Genomic DNA, 25854 nt, shown 5'->3' with positions numbered 1-25854 from the left:
TTCTAGGGGAAATCTCTGCATTGCAGAGCTGCTCAATAAGAAGCAGCATGTACTGCTCAAAGGCAAAAAGTGTGTTCCCTGACCAAGAACTGATCATTTGATTGTGGGAATGAATTTGATTTGTCAGTATCTGAAAGTAGTGTTAAGTTTCATGGGGATGTGGTAAGGGGTCACACTTGGGCTCTAAAAATCATAACGGACTGAAATGAAGTGGCAAGGGTTAGCAAATTTATTTCAAACTAGAAAACTCACATTGGAGACTGATGGAGAAGGAGAGATGGCCATTGGAGTAGGAGGTGTGTGTGTGTGTGGGGGGGTGCATGTGTTTTAACTACTTCGTGTCTGTTACAAATGTGTGCTCTGGAAGGATGCAGAGATTATGAGGGAACAGAAAGGTTGAGTCAGGGGAAGAATAGAAGAAAGGATATGTGATAGGGTTTTAGTTGGGGGTGGTAGGGGAGGATGGGAGGAAGAAGGGAACTGGGATTGTCATGTAATTCAATCTTGTTTCTTAAAACTGGTCAGGTATTAGTCATCCTGTTGATGATTCATAACAATGGCTGTGTCTCTAAGTTCTTACAACTTCTTAGGTAGAAGGACCTCTTTCCTCAAATATGAACTGTCTGATGAATCTAGACTTGTATTCCTGTAGCCAAAATATCTTCTCCCTTTTTATAGCTTACGCTTTCTTCGTTTTGGAGATGATGTAAATCTGAAATACATATTCGAATCCTTATGTTTGGCCTGAGAACAACATGTTTTCCCAATATGCTGCATTAATAACAGGACTTATGGGGAAGCACAGTAGTTCATGTTCTTCTGTGAAGGGCTAGAAGGAAAGTATTTCAGCTACTCAATGATTTTGAGTAGGCATTTTTTTGGCACTTTGTGTGACAGTGCTGAGTTATTCTGTTACTTTCATATTTGAAAGATAACTTACAGCATCTAGATCTTGACAGCTTCTGAGTAAGTCTGCTTGAACATTACCTATTTGGGTGACAACTATACTCATGCTAGTACTAAGGGGGCCTTGCTTAGTTCATGCACAGTAGTGTTCTGTTGTCTGCACTAAACAGTAATAAGTTATTTCTAAGTGACTGCAATAGGTCCCATGAAAATAGGCTAGCATAATTTGTATTGGAATAATATTAATAGTCATGGCTATATTTATTAAAAAATACTGTTCTGACCTACACTCAGTACTGATATAACATGGTCATGATTGTATCCATTTTAATGATTAGGAAAGTAATATCCACCCTGTGAGATATTTACTCTCCTGTGAGCCTGCCAAAGACACAACCTCTTCTTTGAAACTTCACATCATCCACCACAGTGCCTTCCACAACACACTTACTCAGTAAATATAGCATTAAATGAATTGCAAAAAATATATTGGTTTTATTTTAATACGAACAGAACCCCGTGAAGCTGTTGCATTAATATATGTTCCTTACTTTTATTTTTTACATAATATACTCTTAAACTTTAGTCAAATAAAGAACATGTTGTTTCAGAAACTATTTGAAACTTCTAGAGAAAAATAATGAATGTTGCTTTACCATCTCATTCTCACCCAAAACAAGTATATACATTAATGCAACAATGTTCAGTGTTTGTTCATATTAAAATAAAACTGTGGCCAATTGTAAAACCCCCTCGTGAGATGCCCCTGACTATTTTCCCTCATCTGGACTGGACTTCCGTGCATTGTCATGTATGCCAGAGATTTTCATTTTGTCCTGGGATTTTCCACAGGTAAGCTGGAAACCTCAAAGCAGCAGTCCAAATTGGCTTTGAGAGTTCCTTTCTCCAACTATTCATCTTAGTTTGTCTGTGTTCGTTTGTATCTTTTTTTTTTTTTTCTTGCCAAGAACACCAAGGTGTAAAAATGGAGAGGCAAGCAGTTGGGCAGCTAGTCACCTGGTCTGGAATCCCATGCTTTTCTTATTTCCAAGGACACATTTGTTTCAGTCTGTTTTCTGATTTCACATTTGGCATCCAGCATTTGGGGTTGTATGCCTTTAGCTAGATAAGAAGAATACCATACAGTTTTGCTTACTTGGAAAGTCATTTGCTTATCTCCTTTCACACAAATGGTTCACATACATTCATTCCAAAGTTTTTAGTATTTAGGGTTGGTAGTAGCTATATGTTTTACCACCAGCCTCTTTGAAATACTCTTTCAGATTTGGGTTTTTTTTTTAATTGTATGTATGTATATATATGGGTATGGACAGGTGTGTGTGAGTATGTGTGCCATCGAGACCACAGGCATCAGATCAAAGATGAATTTACAGATTGTATGCTTCCATACCTAGGATTATACCTTAACACTGGCCCTCTCCATGCCCTTAAACAGTGAGCTGCCTCTCCCGACCTTGCAATATTCTTAAAATCATAAAAATTAAAAATATGACTTGGAGCCCACTTTTTCTGGTATGTACCTATAATCCAAGCACACTTGGGAGGCAGAGGCAGAGGCAGAGGCAGGCAGGTATCTGTGAGTTCAAGGCCAGTCTGGCCTACATCATGAATTCCAGAACAACTAGAGCTATATAGTGAGACCCTGTTTCAAAAAATAAAACTAAAATAAAATAAAAAAGAAAATCTTGTATGGGTGACCCTGTCAATTAGAGTTCAGGAAGTATGACAGTCTATTAGGGAAACCTTTGTGTTCTATACAGCAAGCACTCTGAGGGCACAGCTAGGAGAACTGTTGCAGATTCAAGTCTAGACTGGATTACGTTGCAAACTCTAAGCCACCCAAGGCTACATAGTGAGTGAGAATCTATGTTTTTAAAATTCCAACATTTAGATTTATTTGGGGAGAGGTGTTTATGTTATGGAAGGATTCATATTTTCTTTCATGAGTTCCACTGAGTTGGATTCATACAATTTGCCTCTGTTCTCCAGGGTCAATGAGTATTGGTTATGAGTTATATGTGAGATGAATGGTGAAGAAAACATTGATAAGAGACTTTTCTTTCTTTCTTTCTTTCTTTCTTTCTTTCTTTCTTTCTTTTTTGGTTTTTCGAGACAGGGTTTCTCTGTGGCTTTGGAGGCTGTCCTGGAACTAGCTCTTGTAGACCAAGCTGGTCTCAAACTCACAGAGATCTGCCTACCTCTGCCTTCTGAGTGCTGGAGACTTTCTAATGGATATGAAAAGAGTGATGAATGTAGCAATGTCTAACAAAGGTCTCCTTAGACACAGTGATCTTTGCTTTAGCAGTTGGAATCTCCTCAGAGAAAAGGAGGCCTTCAAATAGAGAATGTGGGCCAAAGGGAGATTCTAGATTAGCCATGACACTGTGCTCTCCCAGATTATGCTGGAGATGCCATGCCACCCAGCCAGATTCACTGAATGACCTAAATCTCTGGATGTGTTCTTAACATTTATCAAAAGTTTGATGACCACTGCTCTGAGTAGTGAATGAGACTATAAAGATCCCATCTGGAAGCAGCCTTCTGACCTCAGCACAGCAAAACATCAGAGTCAGAATTAGAGTTCTGGATCATGTAGAAGGCAGCCTGTAGACTGAACTAAGTCCACTCAGTATGCCGTCACACTGTCTGAACTCTGTAATAGAGTGAGGTTCCTCATACATGGGATTCATGTAACCAGTCCTGATGATACCTCCAAGGACACCCTGAACAGTTGCTGTGGAAAGCGTGAGAGAACTGTGGAAAGTACAAGAGAATACTGTTCCTCCCAGAAATCAAAAGGTCAGTTTCCTGCTTAGTCTACTTTGTTGTCAGCTCTTTTAGGAGTGGAGCCAGAGAAAGTTGCAGAAAATAAAATTATTAGTCAATTTTCCACTTATCTGTGCTTTTTCTGTGCTGCACATATGAATAGGGCAAATCCTATCTTTTTATCAGTTTGAAAGACTAGCAATCATTAGTCACATACTCTAATCTTTTTTTTAGATTACCTTTTAGTGTACCTTTTTTGTTGTTGTTGTTGTTTGTTTTTGTTGTTGTTGTTTGTTTTTTGTTTTTCCAGACAGGGTTTCTCTGTATTGCTTTGGAGCCTATCCTGGCACTCACTCTGTAGACCAGGCTGGCTTTGAACTCAAAGAGATACACCTGCCTCTGCATCCCAAGTGCTGGGATTAAAGGTGTGTGCCACCAGTGCCTGTTTTTTATAAGACACAATTTCAAAGATGTATTCAGCTTAGAGGGCTAGGCCTACAACAAGGAACTGAAACTCATGATATTGTTCACACTGTGATTCTCTTTAATATTCTCCATCTCCTTTTCTGTGCTATAGTTAGATTAATATCTGCAGTTGTCTCGTCCACTCACATCCCTGTTTAGGTATGCATAATTCATACTTTTATATATGAATGATGTGGCAATTCCATTCCTTTGTCTCTGAACTTTAAAATATATTTAAAGTATGCTTCAGATTACTTTGTTGTCTCCAGCCCTTGAACATCGTTTCTCCAGTGTTTGCAACTGTTGACTTTCACTAATAGTGTGTTCTTTTCCCACAGCATTTGAAGCATATGGCTTGAAATTCTTCTTCAGGGAAGATTGCATTCCAGGAGTCTGTGTCCTTGTGTTGTAGACCTGTTGCACAAAACATCCTGCCTGTGATCATTCAGGTTTTATATGTGTGGATGCCTGTTCTTGGAACCCCTGTGCCACATGGAGAGAGTGATTTGATTTCTGAATGTTCAATGGCATAGGTGTGGCTTTCCTCTTTGTCATAGTGTGTTTTTAAATTCATGGTTGCATCCAGAGAAAAAGTCCACTGTGTTGCCCAGGGCAGAGGATGTTGGGGTATTGTTGCTTAATATGTGCTTGTGGATAATCTGTTATTTGTATTTCCCAGCTTTATTCTAATAACTCTGCACAAGGCCTGAAGCCAGGATTGCTTTCATCTTGAGATACTTGGTTCTAAGTTCCAACTATTGGGTCTATTTGGCCAATCATCTTCAAGTGTGCTCAGGAGAGGTCTCCCATAACTACTAGTCTAGCTGATTCACATAACATTTCATTTATTCTTCTCGGTATTTATATATTCATAAGGCACATTTATACATTTTCATACATCTTTTTTTTTTGTTTTTTTTGAGACAGGGTTTCTCTGTGTAGCTTTGGAGCCTATCCTGGCACTCTCTGTGGAGACTAGGCTGGCCTCGAACTCACAGAGATCTGCCTGCCTCTGCCTCCCTAGTGCTGGGATTACATTTTCATGTATCTTATCCTAATAATAATAATATATTAAGACATATTAGTAAATGATGAACCAGAGTCACACAGAAAGCAAAATTTGATTTGATTCTTGTTATTGTTAGTGGTCCTCTTGAGTTCTGTAAGAAAGCAGAAGCAAGCTATAAGGAGCAAACCAGTAAGTGCAACTCCATGGACTCTGCTTCAGTTCCTGTTTCCAGGTTCCTTCTTGGCCTCCCTCAATAGACTGTGACTTGGGATATGTAAGACTTGGGATATGTAAGACAAACACATTCCTCCCTAAGTTAGTTTTGGTCATGGTGTTTCATCACAGCAACACTAACCCTAAGACAGAAGATACTAGCCTCCTTGAGCTTATTTAGATCCTTTACATAGGCAACATGAAAAACATGTTGGCCATCTTTGAATATAGAAAAATATTATTAGTTAATAGTAGTATATATTAATACTATCCTAATACTATTGTATAGTAGAAGGAAAAGTAGTATATAACCAAAAATTCCCTTGCTGTGTAGGAAATTATAGGACATTTGCTCAAATTGAAAGATAAACATCATTGCCCAAGTTGCTTAATTCAATTTCAAATCAATCATACCTTAACGTATTCCCTATACCACTGCATTGCAGGCAGACTTGAAGTGAGGTGGAATAAATTAGTAAGAAACTAGAAGGCACTGTTACATGAAAAAGGCACAGAGCAGTTTAGGACTTTGCTGAAGATCACACAGAAGTTCATGCAGTCAGGATTCAGAGTCAAAACCCACAGATACTCTTCTCTCTATTGTCACGATGACTCAAAATTTGTAAAAATTTAACTTGCTATCAGTGTATATTGTGAATTTCCAGGTACCATTTTATTTTATTCCCCACTTTAATTTGTCTTCTGAAAGTCAACTTGGATAAGAGAACCTTACTATAATTTCTACCATTTTAACATTCTTGCTAAGAACATGGTTCAGAACCAGACATTGTGATGTATAACTATAACCCTGGCATTGCAAGGGCAGAGACAGTTTCTTTTAGAAAAGGAAACAAGATTAGTGTGTAACTTGTTAAAGCAATGGTAACTACAGGACAGACAGCCTGCCATCCTGGAACAGCTTTATTCACCGGCTAACATACATCTGTACTGGGAAAGCTTGACTTCATGACTTCTGTGGACTTTCACAAGCTTATAGAATGCCTGGTGAGAGAACTTATCAGAGAGATGTAAGTATAGTAATCCACTCTCTGATCTTCCTATCTTGTGTTGAGATCATACATCAGCTGTGGCTATTGTCCCAGTTGCTAGGCAACATTTGCATGTTTATTTTGATTACACCAGAGGCTAAACTTTCATGTATACTTCACTGCCAAGGGAAATTTGAGTTTCGAAAAATCTATTTTTATCTTAAATATAGACATCTCTTTAATACACCTCATAATGTATGACATTCTTAGCTGAACTGTCATTGTCCACCCCTCTGCCCATGTGATATTCAGATTGCCTCATTCTGGGAGTACTAGATCTCCAACACTCTGAGCTGAGGTTTGGCAGAATTTCCCCACATCCAAGTTTTACCTAAGCTATTTTATTCATCTGGAATGCTTATCCTATTCAAGCATTCATCTGCAGTTTTTGTAACCTCCAAATACTTTTAGTTTTTTAAGCAAAGGAATGGAATTTGTTGTAGCAAAAAATTCATGGGTCTTGTGTTCAAACAAAGCCTCACTTTGCTCATTTATTAAATAGTGATAATGACATTTATCTGCTAAGTGTTGGTAGAGGTACCCTGAAATCAGGTATGTGAAACATTTGGCCCAGATCATAACAAGGGGAAGATTCTGTAGCTCCTCACTTCCCAGTTGATTGCACTGCACTAAATGTGCAATGAATAGAATCTTCTTCCTCCGTGAAGCCTTTTCTAATCATCTTTGGAACTATCCTTGAGAGATGCAGCCTGACCTTCTGATCACCTGATGTTTAATTCTACACTAGGAGTTTTCATGAACCGCCTTGCTATATACTATGTGCTGATGCATAAACAACCTGCTGACCACTTACCATATTTAACTCCACACTAGGAGTTTACATGATCAGCCTTGCTATATACTATGTGCTGATGCAAAAGCACACTATTGTGTTTTCCCTGAGACAGTTAAACTTCATTTATAAATGACCATTTGCTTATATGTCATCAGGTTCCTATTTTATTATATTAAACAATACATGTTGTAAGCCACCATGTGGTTGCTGGGAACTGAACTCAGGACCTTTAGAAAAACACCCGGTGCATGCTCTTAACCTCTGAGTCATGTTGTTAAGCAAAGCTTCTTAAACCTTTTCCACCCAAAACTCCTTTTAGCACAAGAAATTTTATACAACCCTAGATAGTAGTTATACAAAATAAGTATACAACTTGAACATTTACTGATCATAAGGAAATTTTATTTTTAAACAATTATTTGCTATATACATAGTTTTACCATTAAAGATAAAAGTCAAAATGCAGACTGATAAGATGGATATGCTTATTTATTTTTATATTAAGAATTAAGTCCTGATTGAACACTTGATACTGAACTACATACAGCCATCTTCAGTGTAGTCTGGAGTTGGTCAATAATTTGATTTTATAATTTTCAGAGTAGAAAATGTTATTTCACATAAATACATAGTACAAAATGGCAGAAGGATGTATAGGACTATTTCCAAAATTATTGAAAACTCTGTCCTAATCCTAAGCCAAAATTCACTTAACTGTATTTTTGTGACAATCAAGTCAGCAATTCAAAGAAGTTTTTAAAAAGCAAGCATATTACCACATGCAATTCAAACTAATTTCATACTCACATGTTAAGAATGATGAGATGGAAATGTTAAAAGCCTTTGCTTTCTTATGTGTCTTTAAGATGAGGAATTGTGCCGGTCAGTCGTGATGCATGTCTTTAATCCCAGCACTGAGGAGGCAGAGTTGGGCAAATCTCTGTGAGTTTGAGGCCAGCGCAGTCTAGAGAGTGAGTTCCAGGACAGCCAGGGCTAAACAGAGAAACCCTGTCTTGAAGAAACAAACAAACAACAAATATAGATAGATAGATAGATAGATAGATAGATAGATAGACAGACAGACAGACAGACAGACAGACAGACAGACAGACAGACAGACAGATAGATCAGGAAATGTATGTGCAGTAAAATATCTGTAATTCATAATATAATGGAATGGTACCCTGCAATTTCAGCTGATGTTCTTCTGGAAGCATTTATTGTCACTGAATGATGTGATCTCATGCACAAAGCAGAATCAAGGCAATTTTCCTTCTTTGTGAAGGAAGTAAGTCTGTTGATGCTTACAGTTCCAGTGTAATAGGAGTCCATTATGGCTTGGAGCATGGCAGCAAGTGACAGGCATGATAGCAGGAGAAGGAAGCTGAGAGATCACTTCTTCAGCTCCAAGGAGGCCTGAAACTCAGGCAGAGCTCCACCACCCTCCACTTGGGAGGATCCTGCCAAAGATACTCAGTGGGTCTTCCTGGAGCCATTCAGGCTACACAGCTTGCAGAAGGTCCCCAAATCTCCATCTTAATATCCTAGAGCCCTACTCACAATTACTCTTTTTTTATTATTTTGTAATTTTTTTCCATTTTTAATTTGAATTAGAAACAAGGTTGTTTTACATGTCAATCCCAGTTCCCTCTCCCTCCCCTCTTTCCCTGCCCCCAACTAACACCCTACCTATCCCATACCCTTTTGGCTCCCCATGGAGGATGAGCCCTTCCATGGGGGATCTTCAGAGTCTGTCATGTCCTTTGGGATAGGACCTAGGCCCTCCCCTTTGTATCTATGCTGAGAGAGTATCCCTCTGTGTGGAATGGGCTCCAAAGTCCATTCCTATGCTAGAGATAAGTACTGATCTACTACCACAGGCCCCATAGATTTCCCAGGCCTCCTCACTGACACCCATGTCATGGGGTCTGGATTAGTCCTTTGCTGGTTTTCCAGCTATTAGTCTGGGGTCCATGAGCTCCACCTTGTTTAGGTCAGCTGTTTCTGTGGGTTTCACCAGCCTGGTCTTGACCCCTTTGCTCATCACTACTCCCTCTCTGCAACTGGATTCCAGTTCAATTCAGTGTTTAGCTGTGGGTGTTTGCTTCTGAGTCTATCAGCTGATGGATGAAGACTCTAGGATGGCATATAAATTAGTCATCAATCTCATTATCAGGGGAAGGCATTTAAGGTAGCCTCTCCACTGTTGCTTAGATTGTTAGTTGATGTCATCCTCGTAGATCTTTGGACATTTCCCTAGTTCCTGATTTCTCTTTAAACCTATAATGGCTCCCTCTATTATGGTATCTCTTATGTTGCTCTACTCTATTCTTCCCCCGACTCAAACTTCCTGCTCCCTCATGTCCTCCTCTCCCCTCCTCTTCTCCCCTTCTCATTCTCCTAGATCCCTCTCCCCTCCCCCCATGTTCTAATTTGCTCAGGAGATTTGTCCCTTTCCCCTTCTCTGGGGGATCAATGTTCCTCCTTGTTTCCTAGCTTCTCTGGCAGTGTGGATTGTAGGCTGGTAATACTTTGCTCTATGTCTAAAATCCATATATGAGTGAGTACATAGTCTTTTCATGACTGGGTTACCTTGCTCAGAATGGTTTCTTCTAGTTCCATCCATTTGCCTGCGAATTTCAAGATTCCATTGTTTTTTGTTTTTTGGTTTTTTGTTTTGTTTTGTTTTGGCTGCTGAATAGTACTCCGTTGTGTAAATACACCACATTTTCTCTATCCATTCTACAGTTGAGGGGCATCTATGTTGCTTCCAGGTTCTGGCTATTACAAATAATGCTGCCATGAAAATCGATGTCCTTGTATGAATGTGCTTCTTTTGGGTATATGCTTAAGAGTGGAATTGCTGGATCTTGTGGTAGACTGATTCCCATTTTCCTGAAGAATTGCCATACTGATTTCCAAAGTGGCTGTATGAGCTGGCACTCCCACCAGCAGTGGAGGAGTGTTCCCCTTTCTCCACATCCTCTCCAGCATAAACTGTCATTGGTGTTTTTGATTTTAGCCATTCTGACAGGAGTAAGATGGCATCTCAGAGTTGTTTTGATTTGCATTTCCCTGATGGCTAAAGATGTTGAGCACTTTCTAATGTGTCTTTCAGCCATTTTAGATTCCTCTATTGAGAATTCTGTATTTAGTTCTGTACTTCACTTTTTAATTGGATTATTTAGTGTTTTGGAAACTAGCTTCTTGAGTTCTTTGTAAATTTTGGATATCAGCCCTCTGTCAGATGTGGGGTTTGTGAATATCTTTTTCCACTCTGTGGGCTGCCATTTTGTCTTTTTGACTGTGCCCTTTGACTTAAGAAGCTTCTCAGTTTCAGGATGTCTCATTTATTAATGTCAATCTCAATGTCTGTGCTACTGGTGTTATGTTCAGGAAGCGGTTTCCTGTACCAATAAATTCAAGGGTACCTCCCACTTTCTCTTCTAAGAGGTTCAATGTGGCTGGATTTATGTTGAGGTCTTTGATCTATTTGGACTTAAGTTTTGTGCATGGTGATAGACATGGGTCTATCTGCAGTCTTCTACATTGTAGCATCCAGTTATGCTAGCACCATTTGTTGAAGATGCTTTTTTCCATTGTATAACTTTTGCTTCTTTGTCAAAAATCAGATGTACATAGGTATGTGGGCTAATATCAGGGTTTTCAATTAGATTCCATTGGTCTACCTGTTTATTTTTGTGCCAATACCAAGATGTTTTGAGGTCTATAGCTCTATAATAGAGCTTGAAGTCAGGGATGATTATGCAAGAGCCCACAATTATTCTTATGTGTTTGAATTTGAATTAATCTTTGGTAATTTCATGTTTAGAAATCTCTCACTGTTTGCATTTTTGTAACCTCTGTGTTCATTTAGATGACTCCACAAGAAATTGGAATTCTTACTAAAAGCACAGTTATATTTACTAGCTAAAGGTACACAGATTTGTGCTAAGACAGCATGACATGCAGTAAACAAGTCTGAATGTCTGTATATTCATTCTCTGAAATGAATAACCCATTATTAAGAAGGAAACGTGTAAACTTGTATTCAGTGGGCTCAGTATTGCTATTTGTTGAGATTGTAACTTTCCCTAGGAAGGTGCTTGCTAGGGAATAAGGCATTTGCTTATTGTTTCTTACAGATGTCCTGAACAAAGAGACTTGGGGGCTTGTCTGTCTAGATCTCCTTTTTCTAAGATGTTCAACAACTAATGAGGTGATAGTAGTCATGGGAATAATGAAATATTCAGAATGTGTTATCTTTACCATTTTCCTCTTCTGTAGGTGAATGCACACAGTGCTGCATTTGGACTGTATACTAATAATTTCTATTTATTGATGTGCAAAATTGATACAAATGCACATTGAGCAACTTCTGGATAGCCACCTTTGGTATCTGGCATGGTCCACAGCACCTGGGATGGGTCTGGCTGCTGCCTTCTTGGGTGCACATTCTTCTTTATTTCAGAGATCTTGTGGTTACATTCATGATTTCTTTTAGGTTATTTGAAATATTTTATTAAGCAAAAACCTAGTTTGTAAATCAGAAATGAATGACTTGCTTTTCTCTTGTACATATACTAGTGCAAATTTTAGAAGTTAAGAATAAGTGTTGATTTGTCAGTATTTTTATTAAATTTAGACAATGTTTACTATTAGTTTTGTATTTTGTCCAAATTGCCATTTGCTTTGGGGTGTATAAATGGATCTTATAATAACAGCAAGGAGCACCTGGCCCTCCCTGCAGTCAGGAGATTATTATGGTGAACTGACATCCTGCACAGGATACAAATAAGCCTCCAAGACTGATACTTACATCTTGTGTCATATTATATAATTGTTTCTAGGCTAAAGTTTTTAAAACAGGGTATTAAAACTATAGTTTATTATTTGACAGTTAAAAAATGGAATCAAGATTTGAATCAACCAATGATTTTAGAGCTCCTTTTTGCTACCATGTACTCAGCACCATCATAGGCACTGGAGAGAGTGGGGATGCCTTATTTCTTGACAGGCCTGTAGCCTCGTTGATAAATCATGAGCCATGTTCACCCCAAGATCTAGGTAAGCCTCCAGTATAGAGTGTATGATTACATCTTCACTCAAAAAGTATAGAATTTAAGGATTATATGTTGAACCATTGTGAAAGGTTTCCCAGGCATTGGGGATGGCATGGTGAAGAGCTCAGAGGTGGGAGGTGGGAGGAGCATGATGCTGAAATCTTGATAATAAGTAATGATTTTAAAGCAGTTGCTGTTTGCCAGTCATCATTCTTTCACATATATTAGCTTAACCTTAAAACATTTTTCAAAATGCTTTAGCTAAGAATGCTTTAGTTAAGTAAAAATGATAACTATTCTCATTTTGCCTCTGAGGAAACTGAAGCAGAGTGTGGCTAAATAACTTGCCTGAGTTTGTGCATGCATTGAATTGTCATCTGAATCTCACCAAGTAGTCTTGAGGCTGGATTCCTCTGCCCCTTGCACTATATATTAGAGCATAGGGTTACCTGCTAAGGTTCTGATGAAATGATAGGGACACCATACTGGTGGAAGGACCATAGGTTAGGGAACCATAGGAGGAGAATGAATGAGTTGACTAAACATCAAATAATGAAGAGTTTTGTTTTTTTTTTTTTAATGCAGAAGGCACTGAGCTACATCCAATGTATAATAGAAGACTATTATTAGTGTGGAAATAGGAATACTTAGTTATTTTGGAAACATTTGTTAGACAGTATAGACCAAAATGATTGGAAGATAAATTGGAATAGAGATGCATGTAGTAGAGATTCAAGCTCAGAAACTATTAGAAGAACCTTCGCATTACCTAAGTGTTGGTGTTGGTGACTAGGCCAGGAGTGTGTTCAGCAGTAGAAATGAAAAGAAAAATGAAATGATGGGAGGTTGACAGCCAGCACTGCTTCTGAATACAGGTGATTCTGAGTGGGATATATTCCTTACAAGTCCAAAACCAGCAGGTGCAATACCCATTTTATAGATGTTGAAATTGAGGCCCCAAAGAGTTCTATAATTCAGATGAATAAGTGACAAAGCGGGGAGTTTCTCAGTTTCCTCTTTTTAAGGTAGCCTAGTGGCAAAGCAGGTTTGTTAATAAGATAAAGTGAATTGCTCAAACAATAGAAGATACTTAAAATCATAGAGAATTCAGTATTCTCGGAGAGCAACATTTTATAAGTCACGGTGAATGACAGGATTGTGAGTGAGTAGTAAGGAACATGGAGTAGGTGAAAGAAGCTCCCAGAAGGAAGCAGATTAGAAGACTATGGAAGGAACCCGAGGCTCCCAGTGTGACAGCAGCCAGTATGTGAAGGGTGAATGTTTCACAGTGAAACTGCTGTTGCATTATTAAGTGGAAAAGAAGAGCACAGGTATGAGGCCTGATGTTCTTGGTAACCTTCAACAAAGGAAGGCCCACCAGTATGGAAGACCACCAATGCTACAGGTGAGGGAAATGTTAAGCTTGGGATTGCTCCTGGGAAAGGAAGCAAGGTCTAACTTACAAGAAGAAAATCTAGTACTTCCGATGCTCCACTCTGTTTTGTCTCAACTGAAGCATCAGGTAGGGGTGAGGAGAGATTGAAGTGAGGTTGGCTGACTCCAACAGAGGCAATGAGGATCACAGAGGATGTGAGTGTGCCTGAAAAGAAGCCAGATGCCTCTGGCAGACCAACATTAAGTTAGAGTCTCTGTTCTGTAGCCAGAGATGTAAGGAGCTAAGGGGAAATTTTTCTTTTAACTGGAATTAACGTCAACAGAATAGATAAAAGATCATTACAGGAGTCCATCTCGTCATCAGGAGCCCCACCTTTTCCCATTTCAGAGTCTTCAGGGGCTCTCATAACCAAAATCTACTCTATATTTACAAATGGTCTTCTCTTCTCTTGCAGCCTCATAACCAGCTTGAGTTGGACCTGAACCTTATTTAGAGTTCAAACATTTCTTTTTTCCCACAAGAAACTGCCTAGCACTTCTGCTACATCACCTAAGTTATGTGACAAGCCTGCTTGGTGATCTTTTTACATCTCTGGACTCAACTTCCTGAGGCCATGGTTGTGCCTAGTTGTGTATCCTCAACTCCTGAGGCAGTGCTTTTTAGATAATGGTTCTTGAATGGGAGGATGGTGAATTATTTTTATCAGGCCATTTCTCTGATGCCTTAGCTCACATTATAAAGAATCACTACTACTCTGGGTACTTAGAGATTTCCTTGGATATTTGGAAGGGCAAGTATTATTTAGGCTGCACTCTGGTATGACTTTCCAGGGTATGGGCATACTTGGAAAACTGACAGCCCCTGGACATTCCCAGGACCAATGAGTGCTAGGTATTGCAGTACATGAACATAGATGGACCTGACATTGGTGCTGGCATACACAGCTATGCATGCCTCATGTATGGATGCATCTCCCTGGCTGTCTTAGTTTTAGTTTCTTTTGCTGTGAAGAGGCACCATGACCACAGCAACTCTTATAAAGGAAAACATTTAGTTTGCTGGCTTACAATTTAGAGGTTTAGTCATGAGACCTCAAAGCCTGCCCACACAATGACACAGTTCCCACAGCAAGGCCACACCTACTCCAACAAGGCCACACCTCCTAATAGTGCCACTCCCTGTGGGCCAAACATTCAAACCTGTGAGTCTATGGAAACAATACGTATTCACACCATCACACTGGCCTTTTGTCTTTGTGTTTCCCCTTTGTCCTATGTCACCAGATAATCTGTCATACCTTCAGAATCACCTGTCTCAGCTGTCCCTTTGCTCTAGTTCCATAGTCTGAGTTTTCATGAGACTCTGACTGGCTAGAATGATTAACTCTTTTCAACCCTGGCTAGGCTCTACCTTTCACAGAGGTAGAGGAATATCTATTGATCTTACCACAGTATCCCCAGAACCTAACAGAGCTATACACTGTGTTCTACATTAACCAAAGGAACCAGCAAACTATGAGATTCCATTTTCTCATTTGTTTAAAGTCCATACATATAGTCTTTAACAAGGTCATTGCTAAGGTTCACACCCTTTAAAGATCTAGGAGTTAACTTTTCATAACTTTTTTATTTATAATAATTATTTACATATATGCTTGGCAACTCAAATGATACAAAATGGAGGCACATTCAGTCCTTCACATGTGATCATAAACATTAAACATTCTTTACCTTCATTTCTAGAAGAAGAGCTGAACAAGATGCAATAACTCAGAGTTGAGAGGGTCGATAATGTGGTAGTTTTCATTTTCCTTGCCCATAGTTCCCATGAATCAGCATTCATATTTCAGTTCTGGAAAACTGACATGTCTTAATGGGGAACTTCCATGGAGGACTCCACGCTGAGAACAGGTGGAGCTAAAATCCCATTAGGACCGTGCTAATTTACAGCTGCTAGATGGAAAGATTTTGTTATTCTCGTTGGGCCTTTGTCTCCATTATTGGCCATTCGGCTCACTTTCAGGGATTACTTAATGGAATAGTAGTTGGGAAGGAATAATCTGAAAATATATGATCTTACAAACACTTTTAAAAATTTAGTTTTTAACAATTAATATTTGATGGCCTGGAGAGATAGTTCTGTGGATAAGAGTACTTGTTAACTCTTCCAGAGTATCCTGGTTCAATTCTAAGCACACCTGTGGTGATTCACAACCATCTAAAATTCCAGTTCCCAGGGAACGTGATATTCTCTTCTGACTTCTTCTGGACTACAGGCATGCACATTGTTCATATTCTTGCATGAAGGAGAATATTCACACAAATAAATAATAAAAATATTTTGAAATTTAATTTTTGCCTAAAGACTTTCATTATAAAAAGCACCTTCATGTTCAGAACTTGTTTCTGCTACTGGTTTGTCATGGATGAGGAAAATGACTAAAGGACTTGGAACTTACAGAATCTTATTAGAAATTTGTACCTTTCTACCTTCACCTTGTGGAGGTAGAATTATCTATGCATGAGCACTTCAAGTCCCAACAAATTTTACTCTCAAAAACATGAATACTCATGTTTTTCTCACTAATTTAACTGTAAAGAAAATCTACCTTTGTATATGTTCCAGTTTTTTTATCCCAAAGAGAATGTGAAAGCGGTTAGCGTGTGTGTGTGTGTGTGTGTGTGTGTGTGTGTGTGTGTGTGTGTGTGTGTGTGCGCGCGCGCGTGCTCGCGTGCGCGCACTCCCACGTGCACATGAATGTTGCTAGAACATACAGCTGATTGCTGCCTAAGAGTGCTTACAAATAAATAAGTTCATTTTTTTTAAAGTCAGTGTGCTAAAACTATAGTCTTCTATTCCGTAAGTTACCATAGCTTAATTATAGTGTTATTTGAGGTCTGTCGTGAGTGACTTTGGTCATGGGTAACAGGTAGTAGCAGAGTCATACTACTATCCCCTTGAATGGGAATGTAAGTGGGAGAAGAGCAGTGGCAGGCTTATGCTGCTCTCGACATAGCTTGCGAAGTGGCTCAGGGCTAGACTTGGAGTCAGAGTGAGGCCCACATTATCGACTTTTCCCATCTTCCTGACAATCAAAATTGTTTACTGACAGTGGCTTGCTTAAGTAGGCAGCTTGTTCCAGATGGAATCCCTGAGCTATAAATTCTAATGAATTCAAATGTGAAGAGGCTTACATGAACCTGAATTGGTATTTGCCAAAATGATGAATGCCTATTTTAATATTATCCTGATTATACAAGTTAAGTAATGGAACAGTACTCAATACCATGCATGCATCCACACCCTCTGTTTAGGTGACTCACTTGCAGGACTCCACCTCCCCTCTGCATTCCAAAGGAGGGCCATTCATTAAGTCTTGTGCTCTAAGGAGGTGGCAATATGAGACAGGTAATACAGCAACATTCTCTCTAAACTCCTCTTTCCTATTTCCTTTTCTTATATGGCATTAAAGGGACAATTGCAGTCATGTTATGTGCTTATTTCTATTTTTATAATATACAGATAGATGATAGATAGATGAAAGACAGATATAAGATAGATAGATAGATAGATAGATAGATAGATAGATAGATAGATAGACAGATAGACAGATATGTCACTTCTGACTGTGATAAAATACCATAAAGAAAGCAGGGTTTATTTTAGCTAATGGTTTCATGGATACAGCCATCCCCTAACTAGACCATCCTAAGGGTCACTTTCTCCAACTAGGCTCCATTTCCAAAGGTTCCATATCTTTCAAAAAAGTCCTAGTTGGGGTACCAAGTATTCAAATACAGTGGGGCTTTCTTCACACTCAAGCTATGTCCTATTAGGAATAATGTGCTAGTAATTATGTTAACATTTATAATGTGGCAAAAAATTCTACACAATTATTGCAAATACTAAAATATCTACAAAATAGACACTATGTCCCATTTTACATATCTGAAAAACTGTGGCTTAAAGTCACAGGGCTAATAAATAACAGAAGTGGCTAGGTTTTAAACAAAATTTAAAGAGTTCTAACAAGTGTCAAAGTGCACATTCTTTTAAAAATAATATTAATAGTTACAATAAAGGTTACCAAATAGTTGTGTACATAAACTTGCAAGGTATTGGTAACTACTGAAGAAAAGTGTGTGGGAAACTGAAGATCAGAGACTCTAAGTAACCGGCTAATATTATGTAGCACGTAAGAGATTCTACATCTGAGCCAATTTGATCTGGTCACAGAACTTTATTTATAGGCTGTCAACACCTATTGGGAATTGTGAACGTGGCAATTGTGAACAAACTAGGCAAAACTGGAAAGTTAGGGAAGTGTGGAGAAGAAAAGCTGAGGATAATTTTAAGTGGGTGTATTAGGGTTTCTATTGCTGTGATGAAAAACTGTGGCCAAAAACCAAGTTGGGGAGGGAATGCTTTATTAGGCTTACACTTCAGCATTGCTGTCATCACTGAAGGAAGTCAGAACAGGCACTCAAACAGGGCAGGATCCTGGGGGCAGGAACTGATACAGAGTTCATGGAGGGGAACTGCTTACTGGCTTGCTTCCCATGGCTTGTTCAACCTAACTTCTTATAGAATTCAGGACCAGCAGCCCAGGGATGGCACCTCCCACGATGAGCTGACCCTTCCCCATTGATCACTAACTGAGAAAATGCCTTACAGCTGGCTCTCAAGGAGGCATTTCCTCAGCTGAGGCCCCTTCCTCTGATGACTCTACAATGTGTGTCAAGTTGACACACAAAACCACCCAGTACAGTGGAGTTCATGGCAAGTGTGATGTTTTGTTTCTTTTCTAGGTGCCAGCTTCCTCTGCTGCAACCAGCAAGTTTCCCAGTATGAGTACCACAGAAGCTAAGGTAAAGTACCTTCAAAGGGCAACCTAACAAATGCCACTTTAAATTAATTGTGAGTAGTGTGCTTGTTGACAGATGGATTCCTTGTCTTAGGAAACTCACATTCTGGAAGTCAGCATCTTCTTCCTGAGTTGAAAGCTTGTGCAAATCCTCCTCTAAGATGTTTCTGTTGTTTCAGAGTCTTTCAAATGTTTCCTTGCTAGATTTTCCCCCTTGATTACATTTTTGAAAAGAAGAGAGATAATCTCTCTGAGTACATTCCTCTGGAACTGAGTGATATAGGGATTCTAGCTTCTTGATAACAGTGGTAATATTTTGGTAGACATTTAGAATTGAAAAAGCTTATACTCAGTGACCTAAGTGACCACAGAAGCAAAGGAAACAGATATAGGTTGTTTGAGATGCTTTCTGATATGTGAGACATGGAGGAGAATATTGTCTCTATGACAAGCTCCTTAGAACTCTGTTGGGTATTTGTTTTTATATTTATCCCTCAGAATTTCAGAAGAATAAAAGAAGTGTAGTTGCTACATAGAGTGAGCCCAGTTCTGACAGACAACTGAAGTTGCCTTAGCATCTAACTCACCTTAGTTAATGTGAGTCAAACTGTTTCTCAGAACTATTTCCGGGTAGACATTAAAGAGGAGGCATTTGCAAAATGTTCTCAACTCCTTTGTGTGTTCTAATATTCGATTGCATTGAGAACTCCCAGCTCTTATTATCAAATTATTTTATCTACAGTTTCCAGCTTATGTTTGTTGTCTGTGTTTCCTGACACTGTGCTGTCTCAGCAGTTTCCTGTTCCAGGAGACATGGCAGCATGAGTTATTACCAGGGATCCTCTTGCCTTGTCTTGAATTAGGAGAGTGAAAATAATCTGGGAGTGTTCATTTACCTAAGTTTTATAAAACTTAGCTTTAAATTTTATTATATTTCTCTGACAGTTTTATTTAATATTTTTACCTTCATATTAATTTCTTTTTTTCTTTAAAAACAATCATTTTACATGTCAGTACCCATGTTCCCTCTCCCTCCCATGCTCCCATACCCCTACCAACCCCACCAACATGTCCCCCAAACACTCCACAAGGACAGTGAGGCCTTCCATGGGGGAATATTCAAAGTATGGCACATCTTTTGGGGGAGGTCCTAGGCCCTCCTCCCTGTATCAGGGCTGAAATAGTATCCCTCCACAGGGAGTGGGCTTCCAAAGTCCATTTGTGCACTGGTTCCATTGCCAGAGGTCCCACAAACTGCCCAGGCCTCCTAACTGGAACCCACATTCAGAGGGTTTGATTCAGTCCAATGCTGGTTCAGTCCAACTGGGGTCTGTGTGCTCTCACGAGGTCAGGTCATCTGGTTTTGTAGGTTTCTCTAGTGCAGTCTTGACCCCTTTGCTCCTCTCTCCTCCCTCTCTACAAGTGGATTCCAGGAGTATGGCTCAGTGCTTAGCTGTGGGTGACTGCTTCTGTTTCCACCAGCTACTGGATGAAGGCTCTAGGATGGCATATAAGGTGGCCTCTCCACTACTGCCTACATTCTTAGTTGAGGTCGTCTTTGTGGATATCTGGACATTTCCCTAGTGCCAGATACCTCTTTAAACCTATACTGGCTCCCTCTATTAAGGTATCTCTTTTCTTGCTCTCCTCTATTCTTGCCCTGTCTCAGTCTTCCTGATCCCTCTTGTTCTTCTCCCCTTCTCTTTTTTGCTCCCTCCCTCCCCTCTCTCCCTGTTCTCCCAGTTTGCTCAGGAGATCTTGTCCCTTTCCCTTTCTTCAGAGGACCATGTATTTTTCTATTAGGGTCCTCCTTGTTTCCTAGTTTCTCTGGTGGTGTGCATTGTAGGCTGGTAATGCTTTGCTCCATGTCTAATATCCATATATGAGCGAGTACATACCATATTTGTCTTTCTGTGACTGGGTTACCTCACTCAAGATGGCTTCTTCTAGTTCCATCCCTTTGCCTGCAAATTTCAAGATTCCATTGTTTCTCCCCACTCCCCCCCCCCACTGAGTAGTACTCCACTGTGTAAATGTACTACATTTTCTCCATAAATTCTTCAGTTGAGGGGCATCTAGGCTGCTTCCTGGTTCTGGCTATTACAAAAATGCTGCTATGAACATAGTTGAACGTATGTCCTTGTATGTATGTGCTTCTTTTGGGTATATGCCCAAGAGTGGAATTGCTGGATCATGATGTAGAATGATTCCCATTTTCCTGAGAAACAGCCATATTGATTTCCAAAGTGCCACACAAGTTTGCACTCCCACCAGCAATGAAAGAATGTTCCTGTTGGGGAACCTGTAGCCACGCCTGCTTAGGGGCTGGCTACAGGTCTGCCTACATGTTCCCCTTTCTCCACATACTATCCAGCACAGACTGTCATTGGTGTCTTTTATTTTAGTCATTCTGGCCGGTGTAAGATGGCATCTCATAGTTGTTTTGATTTGCATTTCCCTGATGGCTAAGGATGTTGAACACTTTCTTAAGTGTCTTTCAGCCATTTTAGATTCCTCTACTGAGAATTGTCTATTTAGTTCTGTACCTCACTTTATATTTCTTTTTTATTATTATTATTTTATTTTAGAGGCACTCATATTTACATATCAATCCCCCCCCATTCCCTCCCATGTAACCCACAAATCCCCCCAACCCAGCCCCCAACTCCTCCCCAGGGATAGTGAGGCCCTCCACGGGGGACCTTTAAAGTCTGTCACATCATTGTCCTCTTTCTTGTATCTGGGCTGCAATAGTATCCCTCATAGAGAATGGGCTCCCAAAGTCCATTTGTGCTCTAGGAATAAACACTGGCTCCACTGTTAGAGGTCCCATAGACTGTCTTGGCCTCCTAGCTGGCACCCACATTCAGAGGGCTTGGTTTAGTCCAATGCTGGTTCCCCAGCTTTACAACAAGAGTCCACATGCTCTCACTAGGTCAGGTCAATTGTTTCTTTGGGTTTCTCCAGCACAGTCTTGGTACTTTGCTCATTCCTCCTCCCTCTCCACAATTGAATTCCAGGAGTATGGTTCAGTGCTTAGATGTGGGTGCCTGTTTCTGTTTCGATCAGCTACTGGATGAAGGCTCTGGAATGGTAACCAAGGTAGTCATCAATCTCATTATAGGGGAAGTGCATCAATTGCATCCTCTCCACCACCACCTGGATTTCTTAGTTGTGGGTCATCCCTGTGGATCCCCTAACATTTCCACTGTACAGACATCTCTCCAAACCTTTACTGTCTCCCTCTATTAAGGCATCTCCTTTCCTGCCCTCCTTTATTCCTCCCCTGTCTCAGTCCTCTTGTTCTCTTCCCCCCTGCCCTTCTTCCCCTCCCACCTCCTTTCTCTCCCCTCACCCCCGGCTCCCACTTTGGTCAGGAGTTCGTGTCCCCATCTCCTTCTTCGAGGGACTATGCAATCTTCTCTTGGGGTCCTCCTTGTTTCCTAGCTTCTCTGGCAGTGTGGATTGCAGACTGGTAATCCTTTACTCTATTTCTAAATATCAAAAATGAGTGAGCACATACCATGTTTATCTGTTTGTGATTGGGTTACCTCACTTAGGATGGTTTCTTCTAGTTCCATCCATTTGCCTGTGAATTTCAAGATTCCATTGTTTTTTTCTGCTGAGTAGTAATCCATTGTGTAAATATACCACATTTTCTCTATCCATTCTTCAGTTGAGGGGCATCTTCGCTGCTTCCAGTTTCTGGCTATTACAAATAATGCTGCTATGAACATAGTTGAACATAATGTCCTTATTATATGAGTGTACATTCTTTGGGTATAGGCCCAAGAGAGGAACTGCTGGATCTTGAGGTAGGCTGATTCCCAATTTCCTGAGAAACCTCCTTACTGATTTCCAAAGTGGTTGTACAAGTTTGCACTCCCACCAACAGTGGAAGAGTGTTCCTCTTTCTCCACATCCTCTCCAGCATAGACTGTCATTGGTGGTTTTGATTTTAGCCATTCTGACAGGAGTAAGATGGCATCTCTGAGTTGTTTTGAGTTGCATTTCTGTGATGGCTAAGGATGTTGAGCACTTTCTTAAGTGTCTTTCAGCCATTTTAGATTCCTCTGTTGAGAATTCTCTATTTAGTTCTGCACTCCACTTTTTAATTGCATTGTTTGGTGTTTTGGTGGCTAGCTTCTTGATTTCATTGTATATTTTGGTGATCAGCCCTCTTTCAGATGTGGGGTTGGTGAATATCTTTTCCCATTCTGTGGGCTGGCGTTTTGTCTTGCTGACTGTGGCATTTGCCTTACAGAAGCTTCTCAGTTTCAGGATATCTCATTTATTAATTGTCGATCTCAATGTTTGTGCTACTGGTGTTATGTTCCGGAAGCAGTCTCCTGTACCAATTCGTTCCAGGGTATCACCTACCTTCTCTTCTAGGAGGTTCAGTGTGGCTGAATTTATGTTGAGGTCTTTGATCTATTTGGCCTTAAGTTTTGTGCATGCTGATAGATAGGGATCTATCAGCAAACTTCTACATGTCCCAAGCCAGTTATGCCAACACCATTTGTTGAAGATGGTTTCTTTTTTCCATTGTATAACATTAACTTCTTTGTCAAAAATCAGGTGTTAGTAGTGTGTGAGTTAATATCAGGTTTTTCAATTGATCCCATTGGTCAGCCTGTCTATTTTTGTGCCAATGTCAACCTGTTTTCAGGACTATGGCTCTATAATAGAGCTTGAAGTCAGGGAAGGTGATGTCTCTGGAAGTTCTTTTATTGTACAGGGTTGTTTTGGCTATCCTGGGTTTTTTGTTTTTCCATATGAACTTGAGTACTGTTCTTTCAAGGTCTGTGAAGAATTGTGTTGGGATTTTGATGGGAATTGCATAGAATCTGTAGATTGCTTTTGGCAAGATTGCCAATTTTACTATGTTGATCCTACCTATAAAGAACACAGGAGATCTTTCCATTTTCTGGTATGTTCTCCAAGTTCTTTCTTTAAAGACTCAAAGTTCTTACTATACAGATCTTTCATGTTTTTGGTTAGTGTTACCCAAAGTATTTTATGTTCTTAGTTGCTATTGTAAAGGGTGATGTTTCTCTGACCGTTTTCTCAGTGCATTTATCATCTGAATATAGTAGGGCTATTGGTTTTTATTTGAGTTCATCTTGTATCCTGCCACTTTGCTGAAGGTGTTTCTCAGCTGTAGGAGTTCCCTGGTAGTTTTTCAGGGCACTTATATAAACTATCATATCATCTGCAAATAGTGAAAGTCTGACTTCTTCCTTTCTAATTTGTATCCCCTTGATCTCCTTTTGTTATCTTATTGCTCTAGCTAGAACTTCAAGTACAACATTGAAGAGATATGGAGAGAGTAGACAGCCTTGTCTTGTTCCTGATTTTAGAGGAATCACATTGAGTTTCTCTCCAATTAGTTTGATATTAGCTGTTGCTTTGCTATGTATTGCTTTTATCATGTGTAGGTATGTTCCTGTTATTCCTGATGTCTCCAAGACTTTTGTCATGAAGGGATGTTGAATTTTGTCAAAGGCTTTTTAAGCATCTAGTGAGATGATCATGTGGTTTTTCTTTTTCAATTTGTTTATTTAGTGGCATACATTGATGGATTTTTGTATGTTGAACCATCCCTGCATTCCTGGGATGAAGCTAACTTGATCATGGTGGATGATTTCTTTGATGTGTCCTTGGATTCAATTTGCCAAGATTTTGTTGTTTTTAAGGTCCTTCTCTTCTGCTTTCCCTGTGTTGGGATGCTTGGATCTTGCTTCTGTAGAGTCCCTATTGTCCTTACTGTTATTGACTGTGTTCTTAAACTGTCATTTTCCCATCCCTTCTTCCAATGCGTGCAGGTGGGGTCTCTCCCTCTCCTCTCTCCCAGTGAGTGTAGGTGGGCCAAGACTTTGATGTCAGCAACTCTGAATGGTCTAGCCTCTCCTTGTGTTCGCTTCAAACAGAGGGCTTGGGGTGGGCAAGACTCAAGCTCAACTAATGCTGAGGGCATAGGGGGTGCAAGATTCTGATGCATGCAGACTCTGAATGGTCTGGGCTGATGGTATGGGTCCACTATATGGGGAGCAGACCCAGGAATTCCAAGGAGGGAATGGAGGGAATTGGGCCTAGGCAGAACCCAGACTCACCTCAATTGGAGAACATAGCGGGGCCAAGACTTCAATGTGGGCAGACTCCAGAGAGTCCAGGCTGCTGGGCATGTTTCCTACATGCTGAGCAGACCCAGGAAGTTCCAGGAAGGGTCTGAGGGGAATTGAGCCTTGGTGGAACTCAGACTCACCTTAAGCAGAGGGCATGGGGGGGCAAGATTTCGATGCTGGCAGATTCCAGAGAATCTGGGCTGCCGGGGCAGGGTTACTATACACTGAGCAGACCCAGTCATATTAATTTTTAACCATATTAAAATATTGACTATACTATCTATTAGTAACCAATTGTCATTTGTTTGATTATTTTTAAAATATAAATATTTGTAATGCTGGGAATTGAACATAAGACCTTGAGGCTTCAAGGGATATTCCTAGCTTCCTCAATCTATGTTAATCTTGAAAGAATAAAGAAGGTATCTGTTCAAAACAAAATGCAAAATAAAATCCCATTGGATTTGCCATCAATGCTGGGGAAGAAAGACATATGGGCTGTTTCTACTGTTTTGGTTCATGTAGCTGTAGCCCAGGTATGATCCTGTGTTTCACCTGAGGGCCAGTGCTTATTTCCAAGTGCCATGGTTTCCAGAGCAAGTATCAGCAATCCTTGGGCATCACAAATCATCAAAATGAGAATTTCTGGCAGTCAAAACAAGCAAACAAAACTTTGGAAGAAGAAGGAACATGGGAGGTAGAAGAGTGGGCTGGGGACAAAGAATGAGACACATATGAGAAAGCATTGCCATTGACAGATTTAGACCATTTTTTGGCCTCTATTGTCTTTCCTTGGTGTGTTTCAATCACACAGCTCTCAATCATGGTATTTTCATTGCTCTGCTGTTATCATGTTACACAGTAAAGATTGTAGTAGCCTCCTCTTGGAGGCTTCAGGACCTTGAGCTTCATAGGTTCAGGTCTGCAAATACTTTGAACTTTTAGTGGAGAGTTGCTAATTCAGGGAAATAGCAATTACAGATCCTTGTTTTGTTTCCATTTTTCAAGTAGGCCAGACTCTCTATGAAGGGTATTGTATGTCTAGACTTGTGTTATGTATTCCTTGACCATGGAATGTTAAATTGGTTTTCATACCATTGCTTGTAGGATGGAAGGTCAGATAAATTGTAGTCAAGATGTAGTTCCTGAGAATCTGTGCATCATAGACACTGGAGCCAGAC

The 25854-nt window shown here is 39.9% G+C and overlaps 1 protein-coding gene across 9 annotated transcripts in view; it reads left to right on the top strand.

Moving 5' to 3' along the window:
* The window catches only part of Cast (calpastatin), a 97588-nt gene that overhangs the window by 28234 nt on the left and 43500 nt on the right, over nt 1-25854 (top strand). For all 9 annotated transcript variants that reach the window (XM_027401859.2, XM_035440460.1, XM_027401860.2 and 6 more), the window contains one exon: nt 18493-18552. In XM_027401859.2, coding sequence (XP_027257660.1) covers nt 18493-18552 — 60 coding nt within the window. The remainder of the gene's footprint in view (nt 1-18492; nt 18553-25854) is intronic.

The sequence above is a fragment of the Cricetulus griseus genome, chromosome 2 (assembly GCF_003668045.3).
Source record: "Cricetulus griseus strain 17A/GY chromosome 2, alternate assembly CriGri-PICRH-1.0, whole genome shotgun sequence".
Lineage (NCBI taxonomy): Eukaryota > Metazoa > Chordata > Mammalia > Rodentia > Cricetidae > Cricetulus > Cricetulus griseus.
The sequence above is the reverse complement of the archived record's forward strand: the minus strand, read 5'-3'. Positions and strand labels throughout refer to the sequence as shown.